Source organism: Chelonus insularis, unplaced genomic scaffold (assembly GCF_013357705.1).
Source record: "Chelonus insularis isolate UGA/USDA-ARS -01 unplaced genomic scaffold, ASM1335770v1 contig_284_pilon, whole genome shotgun sequence".
Classification (NCBI taxonomy): Eukaryota; Metazoa; Arthropoda; class Insecta; order Hymenoptera; family Braconidae; genus Chelonus; species Chelonus insularis.
Genome location: NW_023276468.1, coordinates 73,610 through 91,825, shown reverse-complemented (window position 1 = coordinate 91,825; position 18,216 = coordinate 73,610). Strand labels below are relative to the sequence as shown.

Here is an 18,216-nt window from a genome sequence, read left to right as displayed (position 1 = left end):
GCTTTAATTTACTAATATTCATTCCACTTATAAAATAATATATGATCACATTTAAAATTAATAAATAAAATTCCTGTTTACTTAAAGAAAAATTAAAATAATTATTTTATTGATTGTGCAATGTTGTAAAACTATTTAATGTGATAATAATATTGTAATTTTCTACAAAGTTTATTATCAATTAAAAATAACTGCAACATACATCACTAGATAACTTAATGGAAAACTTCCAAGACTTTACGAAGATGAAGTTCCAAAAACTATGTGATAATAACTTGCAACAGTATAAGAAGAATGTCTAAAGGCAATGTAAACTTTATAGAAAAATTTTCATGAAAATTCAAGCATGGATTTTTGTATTAGAAAACTTTAGAACTAGCTTTAATTTATAACCGTATTATTTTTCCTATGAATTAATTACTTTATATCAAGTTGAATGATTAATTTAATGAACTTTATAAAGCAAGTTAAAGCCTTCATCATTTGTTTGAAATACAAATAAAATCAGTAATAGTCTATATAAAACTGAAGGAACAGTCTAGTCTCATATCATTCATCCCAACTGCCATGAGCATTCGTGTTTCATTTGATCCTCAAAGTTTAAACCACAGAGAAGGGTAACAAAAGTTTATTCGCTCTATTATGTATATACTTCGACAGGACTGGAGTTTGTATTTTAAATGCCAAACTCCTGAATTAGAATTGAAGGGTCCACTGTACTAATGCCAGTAGAATTTGCGATGACGCATAGTTTCTATATGTGGATGTTATTTGTACACACTAGTGACACAGGGTCAAACGAAATTATTTGCTTTACAATAATTTAAATTTTAAGCTCAAATGCACACCTCATGCTCAGTTGAATGTGAAATTTTAACTAAATACTTTATACTATTTTTTTTTTTTTTATTATTATTCATTCTTTTTTTTTTTCTTGCATTCAATTTATTATTTATTTATAAAAATTAAAGTATAATAAATAAAAATATTATTGGGATATGTTAATTTAAACAATTTTTGAATGTATATATTATTTATTAATCCATTTGTTAATTATTCCTTCTTGGAATTTTTAATCATTTTTTCAGTTAATAGAAATCATTTTATAAACTTCCTTGAATTATTAATCGATTTTTAAATTTACATTTAAAAGAAAATTTAATTAATTATTTCATCAACATGATTGGATAAATAACACTCGATATATACAATATTAAATAAATGAATATTTTTTTAAAATAACAATAAATTCATGAAGTTTTGTTACTGGTAATAAAATTGATTGTTGAATTAAATAAATACTTTTTTGGTAAGCTTAGTCCAAATACAATGATTTATAAAATATAAATCATCTCTATTCAGTCCGAATCAATTCTCTAGAGATTTTATAAATAATGTAACATTGGAAAATATAATACAAATACTTCTACTCTATATTAAAATGATATATTTAAATGAATATATAAATATAAAAAAATAGGATTATTTAAAATTAACAAAAAAGAAGTTATTTTTTACTACATCTCAATTATTTATTTCGAAATAACATTATTGATTTCTAGAAAAATTCAATTTCATTTCTTTCTTATCCCATATTTCATTCGATATTTGAATTTTCTATTTAATTTAATCTCGTACACAAGTTAAATTAAAGTTAATATTTTATTAAGGGGTATACTACGAATTTTAAGCGAAAAAAATAATTAAATCATATTCCATTTTTAAGTAAATTATTAAAAGAAAAATAATATAAGGTAAGTTTAAAAAATAAAACTATTTTTATTAAAAAATGAATTCAATATATGAAATATATGTGTTTTTATTTTAATTTTATTCTGAATGCTGACAGATACAGTCATTTATCTCCGAAAGTGCAGTTGAAAAAGAACGAAGTAAGCTACTATCTCAGTATTTTCAATTTCTTCAAGAACTCGATGCACTCGTAACATTTACAGTGCTGTCAACGCGAAGATGTATTCGGATATCGGTATATATCAATAGCAAAAGAGGTTGGAGGGTGGTATAGAAGGTGGTACTAACGTGAGCAAGAGGCAGATGGTTGTGAAAGAAAGTTGGACCGAAGTCTCACGAGCTAGAGAAGCTATATAGGAGTAAATCGTCGTCTCAAGCAATATAGAAAGTGATTCAAGAGGCTCGTTGAAATAAGACCGATTGGATCGGAAGATAGTGAAGGACGACCAGAATCAAATATTTTTTTTACTGTTTTTTTTTCATCTTGTAGTGAAGAAGAAATCAATTATCCTGCATTACTTTCAGTTCAGCTTTTTTTTTTTATTTTTCTAACATTGTTGATTTAATACTTAATCAAACCTTTTTTACAAGAAAAGTTTAAAAATTTTTCTCTTCGTTCAATCAAACAGGTACTATACCGTAAAATTAATCAATTCAATTAATTTTTTGCAACGATAATATTAAATATGATATTAAAGTTTTATAAATAAAAAACAATCATTTTTTTTTTCCTCTACAAACTATTAACAATAAATAATTGTTATATTTTTCTTGATATTTTTTCGATTGTTATTAAAGTCGTAATGAACAATTGAAGGCTGTATATTGATGAAAAATAAAAAGAATAAAAATGATTTTTGTCGGGAAAGCTTTTTAAAATTCGTAAGAGAAGAATTCCTTGACATTTTTAGATGAAAGAAAGACTTTGAAAAGAGAACAAGAGTAAGAGTGCTTTTTACGTGGGCATTTCCGAGAGTCTTAAGACTGCATTATCCAGTGAACAGTTCTACGGCTCTTTAGCTTCGACAGGATATAGGTTGTCGCAAAAGCAAAGACGTCGGACGACGTTGTGGCAAAAGAGGAAAGCAATAAAAACTATAGCAGAGTAAAAGAGTAAAGCACCAAAGTAAACGTCAAATCTCGTGAAAAAAGCCAATGTAAAAAGGAATTCAGATTGACGTCTAAGCTGATAGCTGACCTAGGTTAAAATTTACTTAACGTTATTGCTAATTTGATGATGTTGAATAGTTAATAACCGAAAAGTTAGCAGAATAAAATTAATCATTAAAAAAAATTAATACCATTGAAAGTTTTATGATCACCTTTTTTATTATTCTTTCATGTTAAATTTTTCATTAATCTTCTCATACTAAAGTTGCTATTAATAGCAAACTTAATAACTGTCATTCTATGGTTAAAGATTTTCAGGATATTTTCGTTTGAATATATATTTTATTATAACTCGCTAGATCTTTGTCGAAAGAGCTTTATTTATGGTCCCTATAAATGGGAGCATTATTTGGTTTAACAAGCCATCAGAACTCATGTAACTATATATAAATCATTCAACAGATTTGAATTGCTATAAAAGCTGAGCTGTCTGCTACAAGATCTGAATGGTCTAATTTTTGAAGAAATTTATGCTAAAGCCTATTAGCTTGTGACAAATTTATATCCATTTGTAATGAAACATGATGGGTGTATTTTATCTCATGTATTATGCAACGTAATATTCTAAATTAAAATTATTTCTATAATAAAAATTATCCTACAATTCAGGTTATAACCCACATACAATGCACAAAATAATATTTATCTTGCACGATGATTAAATTTTCCCTTCTACTTTGTAGAAATCCCTCTCTTGCAAGATAATTCTCCTCTGTCTGTACAATGTACCTGGGTTACCTTGAATTGCAGAATTATTTTTACTCAATCCTTTTCTCTACGTAATTAAGAAACTTTTCCAAGTAATATAATGATTTTGTTGATAATTAATAATATCCTCATACTATTAAATGCAAAAATAACTTAGACAAATACAGACTTTGTTTAAGGAAAGATTATTAATTTCGCATGTTTGTTTATTTGTTTATTTTAGAATATCAAACAGCCAAGGGCAAGTAATAAGGTCACAGAATGTTACAACAAAAGCACATACCTACTGTAGCAAGTAATTTAAACTCAAGTTGGCTAAGTACACTACGAGCTAAGTACATATCAAGCTGAAAAGATATTACTCTATTTAATATTAATGTTAATAATGTTTAATGAAAGTAATTAGGATATTGCAGTTTAATTAAAACCACATAGAAACTTTATCTCAACTTTCTTCCATTATTTTTATTTTTATTTTTTTTGTAAGCACATTAAAAAATTATTTCGTAACATTTATATCTCTGACCTATTTACATCAACTTTTACTAAAGTAAATTTAATATTAATATCAATGACTGATGAATAAATTATAATTTAACCCATATATTTTTAGATAGTTAAACTAACTTTAATACAAATTTATCTGAAAATTTTCATTTATTTCATGAAAATATTTTATAAATTATTACTCCAAAAGTAGAAACTATCATTAATCGAAAATTATTAATATTTCTCGCTAAATTTAAATATCAATTATTTACGATTTATGAACTTCACATGGACAAATAGACTATGTGTAAAAATATTATCTATAGATACACAAGTTAGATTAATTAAAATATAATTATCTAGACAGATTAATGAGATGTCAAGAATTACAAATGAATAAAATGTTGAAAAGACATCGATCATTTATTGAAGATAAATTAAAATTAAAATCAACATGAATAATTAACTAATTGACATTAATTAAATACATGAATAACAATTGATAGGAGCAGTAATGAACGAAGGAAATGAAATATTAAGTAAAATGTAGTTTCAAGTGTTATATTATTGAAGAAATGCTTCACTAAGTATCATGACAAGGAAAAACAAAGTAGGGTGAAAATTATGAACACAAATGTCGACACGGTTCGCTTAATCGTTTTATTATTCTGTGTTTTTCATGGCAAAGAAACCGACGAGAAGTCGAGCGAAAAACCGATGAGAGAAAGAAAAGAAAGATAACAAGAAAAACGTATAAAAAAATAAAGACATTACAGTGTACTTTATGAGATGGAAAAGAATATCATCTAACATTGAAAACTCGAAGAATGAACGAAAGAATATTACATCTTTAGTATCATACATATATATATATATATTATCTTGTAAAAAATTGTCTCAGTTTGATAGGATGTACTGGAGGTTTAAAAGATCAAAAACTTTCAGCGATTTTATGATTTTTCCACGGTTTTAAAATTTATTATTATCCATATAAAGATTTATTAATCCTGTTATCGATCACGTTTTTCAACTTCTAAATAAACTTGGTTCAACTATAAATTCTTTTTTATTAACTAGAACTAGGGGGGGAAAAAATTATTGATGTACTTTTTAAATAATTAATTGGTGATACTTGTCTTATAATACATCTAGAAATCTAGACCAATAATCTCGAGCTTATAGGTTACATACAGTACTTGCTTGTTATCTAACATGTTTTTTTTAATTTTCCTGCACACTTAACACTTTTTAATCTATAGATCAGTTTTGTGGTCTCGACAAGAATTAAAAGTCTTGCAGCAGAAATAAACTTTTAATCAATTGTGAGAATTAAATAGATTCAGAGTTGGGATTTTTGTGACTGTTTTCAAGACATCTTGGTACAAAGCTTTAAACTTTTTTGAAATTTATTGCAATTATTGACTCCTAAAAATATCTTTAATGTTTGTTTTAGATGCAAATTCAATAATGGGAAATTATTCTACCATTTTTTTTGGAAATATTTTGGATTGATTATTTTTTTGTGTAGCTAATTTTTTGAAGGAAAAAAAAAGCTTTGTGAATATTTACGTGAATTCAGAAGTGATGTTTATTTTTCAATCATAAATTTACAATCAATAAAGAATCTAAGGACATATTTATCACAAAACTGAAACTATTTAGTAGGAACTTTAAAATTTCTTCTCAGACATCTAATAAATAAATTAAAATGATGAATTTAAGATGATTGATTCTATTACTGGGTACATTAATTATCAATAAACAGTTGACTTTTAGAAAATTCTTTAAATTATTCATGTAAAATAATAAATGTAGAGGAAAGTGGTTGAATATGAAGTAGTATACTTGATATGGAATATCATCATTTGAAGTATACAGAAATTCCATATTTAAGCACCATTCAAAATGATATTCCATATTTAGTCATTTTCCTATATTAATTAATTAAATGGATACTATTTTTAAAGGTTATAACATTTTTGTTAAACAAACTAAAAGTAGAAGTGTTAATTCTTGAGAATATTCTAAAATGTGCGATAAAAAAAAATTAATTTCAATCTTGAAAGAAACAAAATTGTTATTTCCAGGGGTTAGTTTTGTTTTATTGTGAGTTCAAAAGAGAGAAATTGTAAATCTATCGAAAGAACTATTGAAGTAGAAGAATCGTTAAAAATTTTATGAAGTGGACTGAGGTTATTTTATTGTCCGTAGAAATGGAATAATTCAAATGGCTTTGTTCGTAGTAGCCGAACAATGAGTTCTCATAGTTTTTTTTTTTCTTCCTTCTTCAATTTTTTCGCCACTCACGCCAATAAAGGGAAATCCCGTAAGTGCTGAGCAAGCAAAAGTGTTGAGGAAAACGAATGAAATTCTTACTGTTATTTTTTTTCTACTGTTGTAACGATAATAGCAATAACATCCCAAACAATGTTCTATCATAATACTAACTACAATGGTTTCAATACACAATATAGATACGAAACTACTACAAGGATCAACAACATTTACCCTTTTATGTGACTTCGATATTCATCCATTGAAATGAATGGATATTCAATAGAGATTATTCGACCAAAAATTTCATTTGCCATCGATGGTTTTTATGATTTAGCAATAGAAGATAAAAATATCAAATTGGCTTTGAAGCTTTGAAGACTCGACGAGTTCATTCAATCAAACTAAACTCATTACAATACAATCTAATGAAATATTTTTTCCATAATTTTTTAATTAAATAAATAAATTTTTTTGATGTTATGAGTAAGTTTATTTAGTAAAATCATTCATCTGAAGAAATAAACAAATGATATCAGTATATTTAAACTAAATTGTACGTCTGGCTAAGCAATATAAAATTATTATAAGCCAATGGATCCAAACATGTTGATTAAACACAGTCACTGTTGACAATATGCAACAACGAATTAATTTCAATTTCCAAACTTCACCAATCAAGTTGAAAGATTTGTATAAATATTGTTCTCAAATTGATAAAAATGAAAATTAATAAAAATATCAACATCGGATATATTTTGAAACATTTTAAAACATGGTAGTTGTTGCACCTGTTAATTAAATTTTACTTTAATTTTATTGAACGATGAATCAACTTAACATAAAATCAATCAATTTCACACAATTAACAAGTGAAATATTTTTAAATACATTTTAATTTATGAAGTAATTTTAAATTTGTTCTGTTCAATCATTGTACACAAACAATTTTCTGCCATTCATCAGAAAAATTATAATTATTATCTTCATGAATATTAATTGGTACGAAATGCTGATTTCAAAATATCTAGACATGAAAAAAATAGTAAACTAATAATTCTACATACTCCAACCAAAATAATTAATGCGTCCATTCATCGTATTTATCTGATATACATTCAACATGAATTAAACCACATTTCAATATCAGAGTGGACGTTGCATTAACTTTGATAAATAGAAATTTAATCATATTTCATGGATAACAGATGAAATAATATATAAATTTATATACATATGAGTACAAATTGAACAATTCTATCGAAACTAGATGTTGTGGGGCTTGACTATTAGATATACGTTTATCGATCCATAGGTTAGCAGTGGATGGGCTTCTCATCAATATATATTTAGCTGTATTCTCTTTAGTGTTGTAAAGTTTGATTTAAAAGCAATTTGGATCTTGTAGTGGTTAGAACCGAACTCTAAAGACAAATTAGAATTGATTAGAATGGAAACTGTTCTCCAAGATGAACTATAGAAGTTTATTCTCAGAAAACCCTACACTTGCTACATTCTCCATTCGATTGGAGAACAATTTGAACCTTATTCAAGAAACTGAATGACTTTTCATGAATTTTCAGGTGTTCTAAACTAAGCTCTTTTAGACGAAGCATTAGTTATGCGAATTCAATTGAATAAAGAAAAATTTATGATAAAAACTTGATGATTAGTTTTATTTTGTAAGATCATAAAGCACATGCTTTCAACACCAACTGTTTAATATCAGAATATAATTATTAATCAATCAGAAGAATGTGAAGATAGCTAGCAGGATTGTAATGTCATTCAGGTTCAATTAATTTAATGAAATTTTGGATAAAATAACTGGATCAGAATAGCTTCATTTGGAATAAAATCATATTTCCAATACTAGGATCTCTAATTTCTGAATTAGTTTGAAAGTCTTGCCTGATTGATTATCTTGTATGAAGTAAGATGTAATATAAAATAAGCAGAGCATCAGGAAGTTGATAGAAGAGGCATTTAATTATCAATTACTCAATTATCTGAACGTCCAACCAGTTTCCTTGATCTTCAATTAGTCTCAATAGTCTTTGTCATGAAGTCCGATTTTACCTTGATGAGAATTACAACTGTGTGGTTTAGTATTACTACCACAAATAGATTCACTAATCAAATTTATTGGGTTTGATAAAATCTATTGAAGCATCTTTTGAAGTTTGTAAATATGGAATAGAACCATTAAATAACATACTTTATTGAAATTCACATGATGATCAGTGACGGTTATCAAAGGAACCCAACTAATACAGCTGTATCAGAAGGTATTTCGGAAGATTTTCCATCAAATTTTAGTGATGAATTGATGGCTTTCAGTAGTAAAATTTTCATCTACTAAAATGATAGCTCTTTTAAAGAATCATTAAAAAAAATACTAGGAAAAAGTTGGATGATCTTCTGAGGTTTGATAATGTGATGAATAGCGTTAAATGATTCAAGTGATAAATGGTAATCAGTAGTCAAAGCAAATAGAATAATTAATTATTATCTTGTAAAATAATCTTCAAAAAAATTCATCATCTATTAATAAATTTTTTCTGATTATTTAATCACAGCAAGGTGATTACTAAGAATGATATGGATAATAAAAACTTGGCAAACTTGGAAGGAATTTATCATTGATAAAATTTGTAGATAAATAGAACAAAAAAATACCAAGTTAGTTATTTCTTATCAAATGAGTTTATGCTCAGGCAAAATTGTAAAATTAATTTATCCCATTCAACTCATTTTTTATAATTTCTACATATTAAACATTAGTTTTCAGGTATGTTATCAGTTTGACTCCGACGAATATAGCAATTTTCAGTCATAAAGTTCACCTGAAAGTGGCAAATCGAGGTCAACTACTACTATACTAAGATCCTCTGCATTCATGTCTTTTACGAATTTCAGGAAAGCAAATGAATGTACGTCACGCGAGGTCACTGTTGAACCCGTCAGGAAAACGTCGCACAAGGCGTCGTTGTTGACGTTGCATTGTTGTTGGGTTGTCTTATTTTTCTTGTTATTTTATGTGTTTGCTAGACAGAAGACAAGTCTTACGAGACCTTCTGTTGTGCTCTATGAATCTTTAGAAGCTTCCTACTTCCATCTACAATCCACATTTCAGGGATGATAAATTCCTTTATGTGTCACAAGTTTTCGTTTGTCTAGCCTGTCTAGCGACATGTCTGTCTTACGCATCCTTATGTTAATTAATGAATTCTTCTTATTGCGAATAATTTGAATTTAAATTGGACCTCATTAACTTGAATTTGTTTAAATATATTTTGTGTTCAAATAGTCTAGGGACTTTAATTCTAAAAATAGACTTTGAAAATTCTAAAATTAAATTACTTGCTTTTTTATTCAATTGAAAATATTCTGCTACTCTAAAAAATCTATAAATAAAGTAGGTAATGATATTGTGTTCTTTTTTATGACATTATTGTCTTTATTGAGGGTGAATATATTTTTATTATGAGTTCAATGATATCATTCCAACATAAAAACATCACTTCTAGATTCTTTTATGTTGCAAAAAGGTTCCCTAATCTAATCATTCACCAGAATTAATATACGTGGAAATTAAATTATACTTTGTTACCTCTTTTTTTTTTTTAACGTTTAGTCAATTTATTAACCAATTATTTTTTGTCTATTCCTCTATTGTCTTCCTGATTGGTACATTTTTATAGACTCGTGTATTGTACACGTTATTGTTATTATTTTTTTGTTTTTTCAACGAGGCAATTCCTTTTATTTCTCATATATTATTTCAATGATTAGACATCAGAAATCTACAAGTTTTTTTATAGCTGTGATTTTAAACGACTATAAAAAAATAACAGTCACGCAAAACATGGTTTTCAAATGAAAAATTCAACAAACTTTGATTATCTTTTACATTAATAAATCAATCTCTTTCTACTGGAATTTTAAAGCGAATTTTTTTTTTTCATGTATCATCATAATTTCTTTTAGTTTTTCGTACAAATTTTATCTTCTTATCAATAATAATCGGATTTTAATGAAAAAAAAAAAATATTTCCAAGCTTCTAAATGGTTCATAGAGATTATAATCACTCTTTATGGTTCAATAAAAAATAATAAAAGCTTAATTTCCATGAAACTTATGAATGCTATGGGAAAAATGCACGTTACTGATTGAAAAATTATAAAAAAAAATTTAGAGTTTAAAAAATTTGAGTTATTTTCAAATGAATTGAACAGAATAATTTTTTGAATAAATATTTAAATAAAATATTTTAAAACCTTTTTTGTTTATGACTAACAGCTTTCAAAAGGGGATTAGCTTCTGCCAATTTATTTATAATAACAATAATCTTGTCTAATTATAAATATAATTATAAGTAAAAAGTCTTAAGTGAAATATTTATATTAATGATTTAAAATAAATAAAAAAATTTGATGATAAATAAACTAGAATGTAATATTTTAAAATTTTCTTCAAAGAAATTAAATAAATCATCTACATGAAATATAATAATTGTTTTGGTTTTGATAAAATTTTAATTTGTTATCAAGTAAAACTCTGATGAAAAAAAGAATACAATTATATTTTGATGATTATGTCAAAATAGTCAAGTGTAAGAAAAGATTAACCCTGTGGGATTATTTAAAAAAATTTTTAAAATCCCGTGTAATAAATTAATTGACAAATCTCATCTGACAAATATAACAAATGACAGGGAATGATTTTTCCAATTTGCCATAATGTAAAATAAAATGGAAGCAGTTGAGAAAAAAGATAATCTAAAAATAAAAAGAGGTGAACAAATGAATAACTTGTTAATAGAGGTAACGTGTAAGTATGTTAAACATTGATCAAATAAATGTGTAATTTCAGTAGTATAGTTAGTATATACGAGTGCATCACATCATATTCAACCATTACATTTTAGTCTGCGCGAGAAACGATTAACAAAGAGAAGAGAAGAGGGGTTGAGTGGTTTGCATAGAACGTTGATCGCTATTGCTTTTATTCTAGTAACTCAAGCGTATATACACGTATAGTATTGATTTTGTTTAAATGGCCGAGAAGTGGTCAAAGAATAAAAGAGAAATCTGTCAGTAATATAATAGTTATTGGCACGAGTTTAGTCTGATTATACATATAATGTAATCATTGTATTTGCAATCTCTGTCGTCTCCTTTCTATATTTTTCTTATCTTTTCTTCCCTTATTTTCTTACTGGCAACACCGGGCTAGCGAAAATTACACGACCAATTTGCATCTTTAGTACTTTTTCAACGTTTTCTCAGACTGAATCCAATGACGTTGAGCCTCACTGCGGTGTGAGGAAAGGAAGAACACAAACAGAAGAAAAAAAAAAAAATTTCTATGAGTCTTTTCTCCACCAACAAGACAAAGGCGAAAAGCTCTTTCGCGTGACATTTTCACGGCACCTCTCCTCCTTTATAATCGCTCTTCTCGACTGGAATAATTTTAGCGAGCACTAAAGAGAAAGTGGGCGTCTTTAAAAGGGTACTCACAGCTGATTTCTTTGAAAATCTTCAGTTAGACCTTGTAAAGAATTTCAAATATTCTAAAAGTAGAAAATTACTCATTCAAAATTATATAAACAAACTTAACATTCATTTAGGTGTTATTAAAATTTTCTTACATTAAGAAAAAATATTTGTTAAATAATCATGAATCTTTTTTGTTTGTTTTACTTTTTGTCTTTAAAAAAAAAAAAAAAAGAAAGGTTTTTTTTTGTTTCGTTGTTTTCCTTTTCCTTCTCTCAGAGATGAAAATAGTGAAAAGAAGAATGTACGAAAAATTTTTACGACGAGTAAATACGTATATGGTACAAGGACAAAACGATGCTGCAGACGCGTCGTTTCGTTTCCCGACGTACGCCAATGTGTCACGTCGTCCCATAGAGTCGGCCGCGTGTAATTAAAACGAATCGCGGCACTGCCCGAGGCGACATTTAATCGAGTTGCCTCGGTATACCACTGTCTCCGCACTTTTCCACGGCTCGTACTCGTAATTATTTTATTCGCTTCGGATGAATTCGAGTGGAACACATCGGAAAAAAATCGCGACAAAAATACGACAATGGAGAGGAGAAAAAATTTTATATGTTATTTTTAAGTCTTATATATGGACTGTTAGGAAATAATTATTCAACAGAAATCCAAACTATGTAATTGAACTATTTAAATTTAGAAATGTTCTTTATCATAACACAAATAATTAAACAAATCAATAGTTGGATTAATTTTAGAGAATGAGGAGTTAAGAGATAAATAAAAATGTTGTTGAAGAACAAATAATATATTCTGGCAGTGAAACAGAAGATAATCCGATAAATAAGATAATTAAGCTATAATTGTGATGTTGCTATAATGAACTTACCTGAAAGTCAAACTTTGAGAATTCCTCCTGAGTATCAATGTCTGCATTTCGTGGTCGTGTTAGTGGACAACTTTCTGCAGCAACTCTCGCGTCAGGTGGTTCACTGTAGTCAGGCACGAGGGTAGTTAATGGTCTATCGTATCTCACACCCACAGGTGCTGCTAGAAGTGGTGTTGCTTGACCCGTCGACGGTGCCTGAATCTGACTCACGTAATATAGACACAGTAACAAAGACAACAGGACGACACATAAAATAAACATACGGCCAGAGCCGCGACGAAGAAGTTTATACATTTTTTTGACAGTGAGGACGGCACTAATTTTTCCACTTTCTCTATTCTCGCACAAATTTACTGTACGGCTTTTCTCAACTCAGACCATTTTCAGGAGCCCATTAAATATGCAGGACAACTCGTAATTGTTAGCTTCATCACATGAAAACTTTAGCAGTTCACTTTTTTTGACGTCATTACTCTTTCTATCTGTAACAGATGAAAATAATGGACACACTTTATTTTTTGAATGCTTATAAAGTCATCAACAAATGCGGTGATTTTTTAAATTCAATTGATAAATAAAAAATTAATTATTTTTAATTCAATTAAGCTTACATTTTTCAAGTAATTTTATTTTTTTATCAAATTATCAATCAATTTGTTTTCCAAAACGATCCAAAAATAATAAAAAATTCATAAATTCGAATAATTGTAAGTAATAAAATATATAAAATATTTTATTTATTTGAAAAATTTAATAAAAATTGTATTTAAATTTTTTAATTTATTATTCACATCAGGTGTAAAACTAGAATTAAAAATAAAATAAAAATACTCAAATGTCTTTTGTTGAGATGATCGAAATGAAATTACTGAGAAATATTTAATAAAATGATATCCTGTCAAAATGACAAAGATGCTTTACTATTTTTAAGAAGGTCGATTGGGGTTAACTCCAGGGTCAACTTGAGTTTACGTGAACCAAGCAAAAATGCCGGTCCCTGAGGCTATTCACATAAACCACCCATCTTTTTCATTCTCTCATCCTTTCTCTATACCTTTATTCATCTTTCTTCCTCTGTAAATTATACGTACCACCGTAGTCACTGGTTGATTAAACGCCGAGCAAAAATTATGACTGATCGATATTGTAGCTACAATTACACGCAAGAGACCCAGAATACGTACGTTGTAAAAATATACACGTAAACTATATCGAGTCAATTTTTTATCGTACAAGTACTGAATCAATCATTGCTTTATAATTTTCTATTCATAAGATAATCAATCAGTCAAGAGTATTAGAAGAAAAAATTTATTCCAATGTTATTCAAATGTCATTAAAGACTTTTATTTATGTTACAATATTTATTTAAATTAAAAATAAAATATTTTTTTTTTAATTTAAAATTGAAAATAAAACAAATATTTTTAATTCACTAGTAATTAAATTTTTTTTAAAAATAAAAAGTATTCAGGGAGATTTAAATTAAAATTCTTGATTAAAAAATTTGTAACATTCAGCTGTTTAAACACTGAAAATCCGGGAAAATTAAAATATTTGGTTATAAAATGCTTAAAGTCCTTAATAATTAAACACCTAAATGTTTACAATTTTGAACGCCATAAAAAACAAAAGTTTAACATTGTAATCACTTTAAATGTTTAGTTTCTAAACACTTAGATTTACAGTGGAGGTCATTTATCAAAACTAAACAATTAAAAATGTCAATTATTTACAGCAATTCCATTGTAATACTCGAAATAACTTTTGTATAAAATACTATTGATCATTTTCCTGATTACCTCAATCAAATGCATTCGCTAAATTAAAATCATTACACACTACAATTGTGATAAAGGTAATAATTTTAATTATAACCACAATTGCCACTTCTATTATTATGTTATTTCAGCTACATCGCATATTTTGGATCATTGAAAAATTAACTTTTACAGTGTCAACCAAATTTGATTCATCACTCAGAGATGCATTGTTAAAATTGGAATAATATAAAGTCAGTAATACTGAATGAGTTATTGACTCCATTAATACCAACTTAGCCTAATTGTGTCCAAGAGTGGATATTATTAATGAGTTTTTAATATTAGTTGATCAATTAACCGGATTAGTTACACTTTCAAACTTTATTATAGAAATTTCCAATAAAAGTTCATCATCTAGGAGATCATCAATTTATTCTGTCTGAAAGCTGATGCCTTATAAAAAAAAAACGTTGTTATAATTAAAAAATTATTTTTTTAATATAATACTCCAAGGTTTGTATTCATTATTTCATGTAATGGATTAATATTTAGGATTCAAGTTTAGTCTAGACGTCTGAATTAATTTTAAACACCTTTTTTAGCGTTCAAAGATGCAATAATTATTCTGAATTCAGAGGAAGGCTTAAAGGTCAGTTTTGGAACAGATAGAGAACTGATCGAGCTTTGCTCTGGGCTTTATTAGTCTTCCTGTTTGTCATTATTCCACTAAACTAACAAAACATCAGATACAAACTGTAAATCGAAGGTGTGTTAAAATCTATAGTTTGTTTACGAAGTTTAACATTGAACACGTGTAAATAAATTTACTGTAACACCTTGGGTTTACAGTGCACTCAGAAAAAAATTTTTGCTTTACAACAAAAAAATCATTTAGTAAAAAAAAAAGATTGTTAATAAAATATACCATTGAATTGAACAACATTTTGCTTGAAAAATGTATTTTGATATTTGGTTAAAGATTATGATAAGTTTAAATAAAAGTGACATTAAATTAATTATTACTTTCTGAGACACCATGGGACTTGAAATAAAAATGTTCAATTTAATGAAAGATTAAAATAAACCATTACTCAGTTAATTATATTCAAAATATTCGAGCACAATAAAAAAGTATTTTTTAATTATTCCAAATAACTAATTAGAACTGAATTTATAAAAATGTTACCATACCAATTTCAAGTAAATATTTTATTGCGACTGTTCAAAATTTTGATTTTATCAATTAAAAAAAAATATATTACTTACTAATAGTCAAAAAAAACTTTTTCAATTAATATTTACTATACAAGTATTTCGTTATAAATAAATGAAAGTAAGTAAATATTTAGTTTTAAATATTTGAAATAGATATTTTTCCGTTAGAAATAATTCCTCTTTTTTTGCATATTGGTTGTTCTAGATCTCTCGAGTACTTGTATCCATTTAAAAATAAATTCTTCTCAACGAATCCACGAGAATTACAAAATTCAAGCTGATCCTCAAAAAACATATTTCATGTTTTCGTTCCTCACCTTTCCTGTGGAGCACACAATTCATATGGTGTTATCCACGCCAGGTTACTTGGTCAGTTTGTTGAGATTTGAGATTCTCAAGAGGTTGTAGATCGCGAGAAGAATTTTCAGTGAAGATGGTTGGTAAAAGCTGAGCTTAAATGTAGGATAGAAGCCGTGAAAAATGAAAAATTCTAGAAAACGTCGGCTTTACGGAGAAGACCAATTTTGCCGTGCACGGACGTTAGAAGCGACCGCGACGTGTCGAGGATACTTATCGCGATTCACTCGACGACGACGACGCCTTTGCCTACCGAGTTCTTGGATAGTAAGAAAAAAAATTCGAGTTGAGAGGAAAGAAAAACGATGCATTCGTCTTCCGTGGAAAGTTCCGCAAGGATGCCGACAGTGTAATGAGATTTTTCTTTTCTCACTTCACTTGCACACGATCTTTTTTTTCTCTCCTATCTTTTTATTATTTTATCTCTCCTGTTTTCGTTTAGAATTCTTACACTTCCGGTTATTCGACCAATGAGATATTTTTGTTTTTGATGAATTATATTGAAAACAGTTAACACATCTCTGAAACAAAAAATATCATGGAAAATGATATACATTCACGCATGTTAGTTCAAATTGTTTTTAAATCATTAATAAATGTGCGGCGTCACTGAATAGAAAATACGAGATCAAATTCAACGAATAAAATGAACGAAATATGCCACGTGTTTTTGCGAGACAACTCACTAACTGTAATACATTTTTTAAACGATTTGACACTCCGATGTACAGAAAAATGTTCATTCATGTGCGTTTCATGTTTGTTCAAATCAATTATTACAGATAGTACTTGTACTTTTTTCCTCTTTGTTACCACTTGTTTTTGTATTTTAATTCACTCATCCGTTTTTTTTTTTACCACAAAATTATGATTAACAATATTAATTATGAAAGTAAGACATAATTCTTCGTAGTTGAAAGCTTTTATCTAGCAAGTTCTTTTTTTTTCTTTTTTACATCTAAGAACTTGAGAAATTTTTTTTAAGCATGTTTCGAGTACACGAAGAAGAGGATTTTACAACAGTTAACAAAGTTTGGTGATAGTTGAGAACGTTCTGAATGAATTAGTTAAAATCACCACGGATTAGATAATATTCATTAAAGTTAAAAAGAAAATGACACGTTTAAGATTAGTAGAATAAATTTACAATGACAAAATAAATTATTTATTCTAGCGAAAATATTATATGCTAGTTTTATGTCAACTGCACTATTGTGAGAAGCAAATGTCGGATAACGAAGTGAACTTTAAAATACAACAATTACAGAGAAAAATTAAAATTAATAACAAAAAAATTTTGAACACACTAAGATAATAATATTTAATTTAATAATAACTTTTTTAAAAACTTTGAAAATTTTTATTTAATCCTCTATTATCATCCCTTCATTTATAATATATGATGGAAATTCGACAAGATTAATACAACGTCAAGTTTTATCACTTTGATAAAATGAATTTAGGGAAAATATTTTTTGAAGAAAATTAATAAAGATCAAAGTTTGATCGATTAAATTGTTACTAGACCAAAATTGTTAGTATGATAAAGTATTACATGAATTATTTCAATCAATTTTAACTCTTATAATATACCAGATATATTCAAATTTCAAGGCCATTTACTTTCCATCAAACATGATTTATTCTATAAAACCGCAAACAGACAATGTGTTTTTGAAATACATTAGTTTTTAATATGGCAATAAATTTTAATGATTTACAATCACTTGGGGATTATGTATAAAAAAATGTCATAAATTTATAACAAATATGTTTTGAATTTGTTTTTATTTAAAAAAAAAGCAAAAAGCAATGTGGTTCAAAGCAAGATATATTAAATAAACAACAATGCAAAACAAATGAAAAAGTAAAATTAATAAATATCTAAAGTAAGTAAATTGAAGGAATTACGAGTAAAATTTTGCACGAGAAAGTTGTATGTTCCAGTTTGCATCGTCTTAAAAGTGACTCGAATCTCCCAAAAGTCGTGCAAGAAAGTCCCAATAGAGTAACAGCTTCTATTCTGTGCTTGTAGAAACTCGAAAGTTCAAAGTTAACTCAAAGAAAAATTTCCCTCGAGAATGCATCCCACTT

General features: G+C 27.2%; 1 protein-coding gene across 1 annotated transcript in view; it reads right to left on the bottom strand.

Moving 5' to 3' along the window:
• LOC118065263 (uncharacterized) overlaps positions 1-18,216 on the bottom strand; it is a gene marked incomplete at its 3' end in the record, with an annotated part of 74,074 nt that overhangs the window by 19,213 nt on the left and 36,645 nt on the right. The window contains exon 2 of the mRNA XM_035080434.1: positions 12,788-13,269. Within this exon, the coding sequence (XP_034936325.1) occupies positions 12,788-13,081 (294 nt within the window). The remainder of the gene's footprint in view (positions 1-12,787; positions 13,270-18,216) is intronic.